General features: G+C 37.9%; 1 protein-coding gene across 1 annotated transcript in view; it reads left to right on the top strand.

Annotated features, from left to right (window-relative positions):
• LOC126161827 (regulating synaptic membrane exocytosis protein 2) overlaps positions 1-12,705 on the top strand; it is a 1,269,779-nt gene that overhangs the window by 574,040 nt on the left and 683,034 nt on the right. The window contains 1 exon segment of the mRNA XM_049917929.1: positions 12,316-12,494. Within this exon segment, the coding sequence (XP_049773886.1) occupies positions 12,316-12,494 (179 nt within the window).

Below are 12,705 nucleotides of genomic sequence, written 5' to 3'. Positions count from 1 at the left end.
ACAATAAAGTTTTATTTTTGTTTAAAAGCTGTGACTGTTCAACTTCGGGTACTATTATGAAGGTTCACACTCCATTTAGATACAATAAGATTTACATAAAGCTAACCACCCTATACCCATAATTTACAAAAATATGCAAAATGGTTAAGCAGGCATGGCTAGAGGACAAATGTAAGGATGTAAAGGCTTATTTCACTAGTAGTAAGATAGATACAGCCTACAGGAAAATTAAAGAGACCTTTGGAGAAAAGAGAGCCACTTTTATGAATATCAAGAGCTCAGATGGGAACCTAGTTCTAAGCAAAGAGGGGAAAGCAGAAAGGTGGAAGGAGTATATAGAGGGTCTATACAAGGGCGATGAACTTGAGGACAATATTATGGAAATGGAAGAGGATGTAGATGAAGATGAAATGGGAGATACTATACTGCATGAAGAGTTTGACAGAGCACTGAAAGACCTGAGTCGAAACAAGGCCCCGGGAGTAGACAACATTCTATTAGAACTACTGACGGCCTTGGGAGAGCCAGTCCTTACAAAACTCTACCATCTGGTGAGCAAGATGTACGAGACAGGCGAAATACCCTCAGACTTCAAGAAGAATATAATAATTCCAATCCCAAAGAAAGCAGGTGTTGACAGATGTGAAAATTACCTAACTATCAGTTTAATAAGCCACAGCTGCAAAATACTAACGCGATTTATTTACAGACGAATGGAAAAACTGGTAGAAGCCGACCTCGGGGAAGATCAGTTTGGATTCTGTAGAAATGATGTAACATGTGAGGCAATACTGACCTTACGACTTATCTTAGAAGAAAGATTAAGAAAAGGCAAACCTACGTTTCTAGCATTTGTAGACTTAGAGAAAGCTTTTGACAATGTTGACTGGAATACTCTCTTTCAAATTCTAAAGGTGGCAGGGGTAAAATACAGGGAGCGAAAGGCTATTTACAATTTGTACAGAAACCAGATGGCAGTTATAAGAGTCAAGGGACATGAAAGGGAAGCAGTGGTTGGGAAGGGAGTGAGACAGGGTTGTAGCCTCTCCCCGATGTTATTCAATCTGTATATTGAGCAAGCAGTGAAGGAAACAAAAGAAAAATTTGGCATAGGTATTAAAATCCAGGGAGAAGAAATAAAAACTTTGAGGTTCGCCGATGACATTGTAATTCTGTCATAGACGGCAAAGGTCTTGGAAGAGCAGTTGAACAGAATGGACAGTGTCTTGAAAGGAGGATATAAGATGAACATCAACAAAAGTAAAACGAGGATAATGGAATGTAGTGGAATTAAGTCGGGTGATGCTGAGGGAATTAGATTGGGAAATGAGACACTTAAAGTAGTAAAGGAGTTTTGCTATTTGGGGAGCAAAATAACTGATGATGTTCGAAGTAGAGAGGATATAAAATGTAGACTGGCAGTTGCAAGGAAAGCGTTTCTGAAGAAGAGAAATTTATTAACATCGAGTATAGATTTAAGTGTCAGGAAGTCGTTTCTGAAAGTATTTGTATGGAGTGTAGCCATGTATGGAAGTGAAACATGGACAGTAAATAGTTTGGACAAGAAGAGAATAGAAGCTTTCGAAATGTGGTGCTACAGAAGAATGTTGAAGATTAGGTGGGTAGATCACGTAACTAATGAGGAGGTATTGAATAGGATTGGGGAGAAGAGAAGTTTGTGGCCCAACTTGACTAGAAGAAGGGATCGGTTGGTAGGACATGTCCTGAGGCATCAAGGGATTACAAATTTAGCATTGGAGGGCAGCGTGGAGGGTAAAAATCGTAGAAGGAGACCAAGAGATGAATACACTAAGCAGATTCAGAAGGATGTAGGTTGCAGTAGGTACTGGGAGATGAAGGAGCTTGCACAGGATAGATTAGCATGGAGAGCTGCATCAAACCAGTCTCAGGACTGAAGACAACAAAAACAACAGTTTTTTTTTTGTACATATAGAAAAAGTATTTCAGTGTAAAGATATACCACTCATGTGAGATGAAGGAACTGGAGTATAGGTTAGCTTTCTTTTGGAGAGGGGGGGGGGGGATGACTAAGATAGAGACATGTTTGTACTGCACTATTTGACATTACACTGTCAATTAAAATGGAGGGTGGTAAAGAACAGATAAAGGAAAAGTGGTTCTGTATTTATTTGCTGCAACTGTTTCTTAGCACAGAAAGGATATGAAACTCTTCATTACCAACAGACATTGATTATTGTCATTGAAGTATGGCTCATGATCTTAGAGTTGTGCAATTGCTACATAGTAGGGGGGAAAAGCAGAAATATTTTTCATTTGTACTACATATCTGCATATTACACTACTCTTTACAATGTGAGTTTAGTTCCACTGCATTTATTCCAATGTAAACTGTTCAACAAGAGATCAAATGCAATTATATTGAATAAGTCTGCCATTGCAGTGGTGTTTGTAACTGTGCTATTTGTACCTGATGCTAGCTTCACGTTCATTTGAGCAAATACCACTACTTGATGTGATAAATATCAAGTACAGCTGCATATTATGATAAATAATTAGGCTTAATGCTGTAAATCTGTGTTAAGCCAGTCTACTGCTTTATGTTATGTATTATAGAGGGAAAGATTTTTTGCTACAATGGAAACTGCCACAAGAATGTGTGTGGATTTCATTCGGACTGAAGAATCTGCTTTGTGTGGCGTTGGAACAAAAGATAATGTAGCACTGAGGTATAAAACATCCGAGCTTTCAACAGCTGTCTCCGCCATCATCATCAGGAGTTAAAATCACTGACTGTCAGACCTGGCACAGTACCTCTGCTTATAAAGATGCATCTTTATATGCAGAATACTGTGCCAGCACTGCAATCAGTGATTTTAACTCCCCATGACGATGGCAGAGACAATTATCAAAAGCTCGAGTGTGAAATTTGGAGTGACACAGATTGTTAATCGAGAAGGTTTTATTGAAGCATGCCACGACAAAAGACTCTGCGGACACAATACAGTACAAACATTGAGCTTTCTTCCTATGAATGCCAAGAAGTCATTGGCAGGTGGTAAAATTGTTCCCATGTTATTAATAGATGTCGTTCTAAAAACTATATACTTCGTCAGAAATCATTACACTTAAAGTATAGCACATTTCTCCGCACCAGTGTCATGGTTTAGTTATTGATTGTACTAATTGACTTTGTGTAACTTAACTTAATGCTCCAGCCTTCAGTATAGTGGAAATATGTTCATAGAGAATACATTCATGCTCTATCATACAGTTCGATGTAAAATGTTTTTTGCTGTGTAATAATATCTGGCACAATCTACAATATTAAACAGCTAACCGGAGCACAGTCACCTGATGCCAGTTGCAGGATTTCAGTCTAATGGCCTCCAGGCACAACCAAAATTTGATTTTCAGTACTTCATATAATTATTGACCCAATTAAAAACTTTAAGCTGTCATAATCTACTCATTAAGAGTATGTTAATGGTTTAACACAGTAAGTCAAATACTACAGTTAGAAACTGTGCATGTCTTTAAGCAGCATAACTCATAATGTGCCAATTAACCGAACTTCTTCATCCACCACTGGACTCGCATTTGGGAGGACGACGGTTCAATCCCGCGTCCGGCCATCCTGATTTACGTTTTCCATGATTTCCCTAAATCGCTCCAGGCAAATGCCGGGATGGTTCCTTTCAAAGGGCACGGCCAACTTCCTTCCCCATCCTTCCCTAATCCGATGAGACCAATGACCTTGCTGTCTGGTCTCCTTCCCCGAAACAACCAACCAACCAATCTTCACCCACTATCTGAGAATGAAAGCACTTAGCAACTTTTAACAAACTTACTCACAATTTCAAAACCTTCACAAATTTTTTTCTGGCTGATGCCCCTATGGAATGAAGAAAGGAAAGAAGTTTATCATTTACTACATTGTTGTTTTTCACGCAGTAAAACTTCAGCATCAAACATGACATTTAAATTTATTAGTTCTTTACTTCTAACTCTATTCACAGTACATTTTGTGGGTAGTATCCACATATACCGCTTATTGTACCTGTTAAATCGTCATTGTGCAACACATAGTTCAGGGGGTATGATGTCATAAACATTGAGATGCGTGCAAAACTAGATTTTGCTTAAAATAGAGTGAAAATTACTCAGGCTGTACTGTCCAGTAGTTGATAATGAGGTCATGTAGCAACTTCCAGCAAACTTTAAACATAATTTTAAACCTTTTCTATACTTTTTCTCACTTACATGCTTAATGTCAAATATTTAACACATTAACTCATTTTTAAAGTAATCAAATGTGTGAGACTGTTTTATACACGTCAGTTCGGTTCTTTAAAGAATTGTTACTTTGCCGGTGAAATGCTATGTCAATAGTTTTTTGGTATGGTATCAGTGTTACATTTCCTGTGTGTTATCTGTAGTGCTTTGATGTTCAGCATTAGTAGATTTATTTAGTAAGTTTATCTCAGCTGCCCCCCTGAATGTTTCCTGAGGTGGCCGTACTAGTCAGTACCACCTAACCCTGTTATAGCAGTCTTCACTGGACTTCATCTCCTTGTGCATTGATGGCTGCTGAAAGAGTGTTAATTGTCTTCCAAGCTACTTGAATTATGTAAATGACTAAATTTTCAACCTTTATGTTACAGCAGTCTTCACTGACTTTGTCTCCTTGTTCATGGAAATAGAGCATTATATGTGTCCAAGATACTTGAATATTGCAAATGAGTGAATTTTAAATCTTCTGTATTCATACTTTCTCTTACAAAACAAACTCCTATTCAAAGTAGATTGGCAGATCTTTAGAAAATGATGTTGCTTGGACAGGATCAAGACAAGATGTTTTCTGTGCACAAGAAAGTTCAACGGTCATTTGTCATGATGACCATTGTAGCCATGACCTTTTATCTTCTTCTCCTTGCCTTCTAAACATTTTCAAACCATGACACCAAGGAACAAGCAGCCCCTTACAGCAGGTGGAAATGCTCACTCACTGCCGTGCCTTGTAGATGTGATGGGTTCAAGATGTTATCCCATCTGCACATATCATAATAATTATCTGTCACAGTAGGATGTTTTGACACTTACTTATTGCTAAACATCATGAACATCTCGCGTCATCATGGTAGCTTGGAAGTGGGACATATCATTTCCTAAAAATGTCATATCACACTTCATAGCACCCCGCTGACACTAAACATTATTTACAATTAATGTCCCTTTGGACCTTCTCTTTTTACCCTAGTCTCAATAACTTTCTCTTCTGTCTCTGTTAATCAGTCCAATCTCAGTATCTTTAACTTCTGTCTTTATTAATCATAGTTTGGTTTATAGATTACTCTTTTTATATTTATCAAGCAGATTGTCTTTGATCGCACAGTTTCATATTTGTTACAGTATCCACAATATCATTTACCACTTCTGTATATACATGACTGCAACCATTTCTACATATGCAGACTTTCTTTTTAAGAATCAGTGAGAACCTTGCTCTCCACCTCAACCATTATATCTTAAAATTACCTTTTACATTATCTTTATTTCAGTCCCTATGCTTGTAATTTCACTATGCCAGGAGACTATCTATCTTATTTAGTCATCTCACTCATAACATAGCTGCAACTTTATGTCTTCTGCTGTTTTAGCCAGTCATTTGTAAAGTTATACTATATATGTCAAATACCTTATGGAACCTATTCTCATTGCCTTAACTTACCCCCATACAAGTTTTGTGGATTATTTCCCCTTTACTTTTGTTAATAGCTACGCTCAACATAATGTTGCTATGCTAACTAGAATATTTTCATGTGAGATATTTCACAAGCTTCCTTTTGTCTTATCACCTTACGTGAATAATATCCCTGGAAATAAACATGGGTCTTTGAGAGTTCTCGGAAATTACCATCGTCCTTTGCATAATCTATGAGCGATTTGTAGCAAATTGGCATTTGTAGTTTAATTACTATAGCAGATTTTCTAACTAACATGTTGTATTAGATCTAGTTTTCCATTAAAGAGGAGTAGCCCTATATATTCTCCACATTTATAGAAAATTAACTCTGTTTTCAAGTTTGCTAACAACTGTAATTAATCTCAAAACATTTTAGGAAACTAGTAGTTTTTACCACAGGTTTTTGTGCTGCATTAATGGGAGTCTCATTTTGTGTATTTGCTTCAATTCTTATAGGGAACAAGCAACCTTTTAGCTCAACAGGTTAGCAGATAATCAGTGGGATTAATTTAAAGTTTTTTCTTCACTCCCTTATGATACATTGCACAAGTCAAAATGGATCCCCACTATTAACGACATTCTCAAACACGGGATGAGTTAGTTGATGTTCATAAGCATCTGGAAATTGCCGTAACTACTGTCAAACAGTTGACAGCTGCTGCGAATATGTGTGTTGGAAGAGCTCCTGAGAGTTGTGTGCCTGTGGTACCTGTACCATAGGTACCTCGTGTGCTATCCTCTCCCATGAATCCTGTCTCCGTGGCAGAAAGTACAGGATCTGTTATTACTCATCCACTTGACTGTGAATGGTGTGTCAGTGGTAGATCTACGCGTCCTGTACAGGGTGGACAGGGACCAGGGAGGGCTCAGGTATTTTACTGTCCCCCTAACCAACGAGTTTGAGGTGCTATCTTTCATTGAAACTGAAATGGAGCCATTGAATCTCACTTCACCTGTTTTGGGGAAACGTTTTTTGTCATGTGTGAAGAGGAGGCAAACACAAAAGGGTAGGGGTGTCTTAATCATTGGCAGTTCAAATGTACAGTGAATGATGGGACCACTTAGGGAAGTGGCAGCAAGGGACAGGAAAGGACTCTAGGTGCATTCAGTGTGTAAACCTGTGGGCCTCATTCAACATGTTGAAGAGGTTGATCCAGCAGTCATTGAGCGAACAGGATGCAACCAACTTTAGATTGTGGCGCATATTGGAACAGATGATGCCTGTCATCTCGGCTCCAAAGTCATTCTTGGGTCATTCCAGAGACTGGCAGAGAAGGTTGAGAAGACAAGCCTTGGGCATGGAGTTTCAGCAAAGCTTATAATTTGCAGAATTGTCCCCAGAACTGTTTGTGGCCCTTTGTTTCTGAGTCAAGTGGAAGCTCTGAGCCAGAGTCTTTGAAAGTTATGTGATGAGCTAGGCTCTGACTTCTTGAACTTGAGCCAAAGGGCTGAGTACTGTGGGGTGTCCCTAAATGGGTCAGGTACACATCAGAGGCTGTTATTCATGCAGCTGACTGTGTGTGGAGTGCACACAAGGTTCTTTTTTAGAAGAGGTAACTCTTCGTCCGATTCATATAATGCTAGCTGTAGGAAAGTCAGAAGTATCAGTGTAACATCGAAAGAAATGCCTCTCACAGGTGAGAGTATTAAAATCCTCATGGTAAACTGCCAAAACATTCACAACAAAGTGACAGAGTTTGGAGCCCCCATAAAAAGCAGTGTAGAAAGGTGACTTAAACCTGAAATTGATAGCAGTGAGATTTTTGGGAAAAATTTAAATGCGTATCAAAAGGATAGGCAAATGGGAAATGGAAATGGTGTATTTGTCACAGTAGACAAGAAAATCAAATCCACCAAGGTAGACATTGAAGCTGCAAGTGAGATTGCTTGGGCATGACTCAGTATCAGTGATGGGCATAAAATGATAATTGGATCCCTCTATTGCCCACCAGACTCATCTCCTGATGTAACCAAAAGCTTTAGAGAAAACGTCACTTCACTTGTACGTAAGTTCCCCAATCATACTGTAATCATCGGTGGAGACTTTAATCATCGACTAATTATTGGCTAAGTTACAGTTTGGTATGGTGGGCATGTAAGACATCATGTGAAACTTTATAAAAGCTTTCTCTGAAAACTACCTAGAACAGGTAGTTAGGAACCCCACTCATGATGGAAATATATTGGATCTAATGGCAACAAATAGACCTGACCTCCTTGAGGATGTCCACACCGAAACTGGTATTTGTGACCATGGCATGACTGTGGCAACAATGATTACCAAAGTATGAAGGACAACTGAAACAAGCAGAAAGGTTTACATGTTCAGCAAACTAGATAAAAAAAAGTCAATAGTGTCATATCTCAGTGAGTAACTTGAAACCGTCAGCACAGAGCAGGGGCATATAGAGGAACTCAGGCTCAAGTTTAAAAGAATAATTGACTATGCACTGGATAAATATGTACCCTGTAGAACAGTTCATAATTGGAGGGAACCTCCATGGTATACGGTCACTGTAAAGAAACTTGTAAAGAAACAGAGATTACTGCATAATAGGTGTAAGACAGAGCATAGGGCTATAGATAGAGAGATGCTGAATGAAACACATTTGACTGAGCAATGTGTGATGCCTTCAGTGACTACCAGGGCAGAATATTGTCAAGTGATCTTTCACAGAATCCAAAGAAATTCTGGTCATATGTTAAGGCTATTAGTGTCCAGTGTTCAGTGTCCAGCTGTTAGTGTCCAGTTCTTAAAGAATGAGACAGGAACTGAAATTGAGGGTAGCAAAGCAAAAGCTGAAATGCTTAACTCCATTTTTAAATGTTCCTTTACAAAGGAAAACCCAGGAGAATTACCCCAATTTAATGCTCAGACCACTGAAAAGATGAATGAAATAAGTATCAGTGCCAGTGGTTTGGGAAATAGCTAAAATCTCTATTATTGAACAAAGCTCCAGGGCTCGACAGAACCTCTATCAGACTTTGTACAGAATTTGCGGCTGAGTTAGCCCCTATCCTAACTGTAATCTATCTTAGATCCATTGAACAAAAAACCATGCTATTTCTTAGAAAATGCACTGGTCACACCAATCTACAAGAAGGATAGTAGCAGTTACCCACAACACTACTGTCTAATATCCTTGACATCAATTTGTTATAGAATCTTAGAACATAAAAAAAATGAAATGATCATGTGGCATTGTTGGCTGGGAGCCCCATCTGGGGAAGTTCGGCTGCCAAGTGCAAGTCTTATTTCAGTCAACGCCAAACTGGTCGACTTGTGTGCTGGTGATGAGGATGAAATGATGATGAGGACAACACAACACCTAATCCACAAGTGGGAATTGAACCTGGGCCCGCCATTTGGGAGGCAGGCATGTTACCACTTAGCTAAGCAGGCAAACATCTTAGAACATATACTGAGCTCAAACTTAGAGAGACATTGGATTTTTCATATGAATCCCAACTCACACTTTTCTTGCATGACATACTCTACTGAAAGCTTTGGATCAAGGTAATCAGGTAGGTGCTGTATTTCTTGATTTTTGAAAAGCATTTGACTGAGTACCACACTTATACTTATGCCAAAAGAACAATAATATGGGGTATCAAGTGAAATTTATGACTTAATTGAGAAGGTTTGGCAAGGAGGACACAACTTGTTATCTGGGATGGAGAGTCATTGTTAGATGTGGAAGTAACTTTAGGTGCTCCCCGAGGAAGTGTGTTGGGACATTTACTGTTCATGTTGTGTATTAATGACCTTGCAGACAATATTAATAGTAAAATCAGGCTTTTTCAGATGATGCAGTACTCTATGATGAAGTACTATCTGAAAGAAGCCGCATAAATATTCCGTCAGATCTTGATAAGATTTCAAAGTGGTGCAGAGATTACCAACTTGCTTTAAATGCATAAATGTAAAATTTTGCACTTCACAAAACTAAAAAATGTGGTATTATGACTATAATATCGATGAGTAACTGTTTGAATCGACCAACTCATACAAATACCTGGGTGTAGCATTTGCAGGGATATGAAATGGAATGATCACATAGGATCAATTGTGGATAGAGCAGGTAGTAGACTGAGGTTTATTGGTAGAATACTGGAGAAACACAACCAGTCTAATTGTGTGACTGGTTCTATAATATTGCTCAAGTGTGTGGGACCCGTACCAGACAGGCCTAACAAGGGATATTGAATGTATACAGAGAAAGGCAACACAAATGATCACAGGCTTGTTTAATTCATGGGAGAGTGTCACAGACATACTGAATGAACTGAAATGGAAGACTCTTGAAGATAGACGTTAACTATTCCGAGAAAGTCTATTAACGAAGTTTCAAGACCCGGATTTAAATGATTACTCTAGGAATATACTACAAAAATATATTGCTCACACAATGATTGTGAAGATAAGATTAGCATAATTACTATATGCACAGGGGCATTCACACAATCATTCTTTCAATGCTCCCTACATGAATGGAATGGGAAGAAACCCTAATAACTGGTGCAATGGGACAAACCGTCTGCTATGTACCTCATGGTGGTTTTCAGAGTATAACTGTCCCATCTTGTAGATGTAGATCTGCACATATCATAATAAGTTCTCCCACAGAGGAATATCCTACCACTTACTTTCCACTAAATGTCACAAACATTTTTTGTCATCATGGAAGCCTGGAAATGAGACATATCATTTCATAAAAATTTAATGCCACACTTCACTGGTAACTGCAAGTTTTGTCACTAATACAACAAAGCACACACAGCAATAAGAAGCAATACCATTCAACAGAGAATTTGACCTTCATTCCGCTATAAGATGTAATAAAATAAAATACCAATTCTGTCAAAAATTGGTAACGTGAAACTCTGTATTAAATGCGAGAAAGTACGAAAAATGGGTACAAACATAAGTCAAGCAGAATATGAACACATTATTTATAATGCAATTGAATTAGATAGTGCACAGACAGATGCAGTACACAGACAGATTTGTAAGCAGAAGCAAATATATGTGACTCCACAAAACACCGTATGACGAAACCAACTTCGGTTTTGTTATTGTTGTGGTCTTCATTCTGAAGACTGCTTTGATGCAGCTCTCCATGCTACTCTGTCCTGAGAAGCCTCGTCATCTCCAAATAACTACTGCAACCTACACTGTTCTGCATCTGCTTACTGTATTCATCTCTTGTTCTCTTATAACTTTTACCCACAGCACTTCCCTCTGATACTAAATTTGTGATTCCTTGGTAACTCTGAATGTGTCCTATCAACCAATCCCTTCTTTTAGTCAAGTTGTGCCACAAATTTCTTGTCTCCTCAGTTATACTCAGTATCTTCTCATTAGCTCTGTTTTATACAAAACAAAAATGAATGTTGCTATTATTTACTTTACTCAGTATTTCCGGTTTGAACAAAAACCGAGCAGAATGCCAGTAATATGCTTACCATGCAATTTAAATAGTGCAATTCACACATTACATAGTAAGCTGGAAGAAATGTGTTTAAGTCTGTGCAATACTAGTTTTATTTTGTATGAAATAAAAACAAAAAGAATGATTTACATCATCCAGTAGTAAAATAAAATGTAGCATTCTGAAAGACCTGACAGCAAACCAGGTTTACTGTATTGGAAGTTGGTATACAAGTTTCACATACCTGGTTCTCACGCTCTGAAAATGCAGGTGGATGCCAGCATAATACAAGAAGACTGCAAAGAAACAAACAGAATGGAATGGTGAAATATCCATTGTTGACATTGCATAACAGAGCAGCAGGTATTTGTTGTGCCTTTTTTCAATAATGAAGGTGTAAAACTAACGGAAATTCATCTTAGAGTAAATGCAATATGGTGAACATGCTTGTTCGTATAGCAATGTATAAATTGTGTAGGAATTTTCAAAATAGCATTTGTTGTGGCAGACACTTTCTGAAGAGGCCAGGTGTGCAAACTACCAAGGCCATTAAACATTGCAGAATGAAAAGTCAATAAAAAATTGCTAAGATGTTGTAATGACAGAAATAGCCAACATACTGGGGCGTTAGTATAGCTCAGTAAACCACATTGTTCATAATGTACTTCACTTCTGCCTTTTCTCTTTTCTTGCCTAAGAATAATCTTTGTGAGTGCAAGGGTTCTTTGGAGACCCTATGATAATAATAATACCTTTAATGTCTTTTGAGACTTCCATGTCAGAAGCTGTGTGCTCTGTGCTTGGTTTCATTTAAATGGTCATATATTTTATAGATTGGAGGTATTTGCAAATCTTATAGCCTTTTTCCAAATACTATGTATTTCTAAAGTACACATCCTTTAATGAACATTCATTAATTTTTTGTATGTTGTTTTATTTTTCTATAGTAAAATCAAATTCAGGTTATCTTATATTACTATAATAGTTTACTTTGGGACTTTTTATTTAATTTTTCCCACCAGATGACCGTTAGATGTGTGTTTGTCTAAGATGTGGAAAGCTGGAGTCGTGGGATTGGGGTTCTAAAATTTCTAAAAAAAAAAGAAGAAAAATATTGTCAATCTTAATCATTTAGAAATGACTTTTCTCATTTTACAGAATAGGCGGGAACCAGGAGATGTGGAGCTGGCACTAACACCAACAGATCACTTGTCCCCCCCTAGTACAACATCACGATTGTCTGATTCTGACACATCTGAGTGTGATTTAGATGACATGGGGCGTGATCGGAGGATAGCAGATGGAGCCTCTATTAGCAGTATAGGCAGCTCTTCAAGGTACTGTTGCTGTTTTAAGTTTATCTAATAAAAATCCTAGATTTTCTTGTACCTCTGCAGCTGTTATGGAAGTACATTTTTATGTCACTGTAATTTAGCTTTTCATGTCATAGTGTTACTTTTCTGATGATCTTCTTACCCAGCTGTATCTCTACATCATATTGTTTCCTGCCCTTCCTGTGGAAATGATTTTCTATATTTGACAATTTTT

This window comes from Schistocerca cancellata, chromosome 2 (genome assembly GCF_023864275.1).
Source record: "Schistocerca cancellata isolate TAMUIC-IGC-003103 chromosome 2, iqSchCanc2.1, whole genome shotgun sequence".
NCBI classification, from domain to species: domain Eukaryota; kingdom Metazoa; phylum Arthropoda; class Insecta; order Orthoptera; family Acrididae; genus Schistocerca; species Schistocerca cancellata.
Note: the sequence above shows the minus strand (reverse complement) of the source record. Positions and strands in the feature narration are given on the sequence as shown.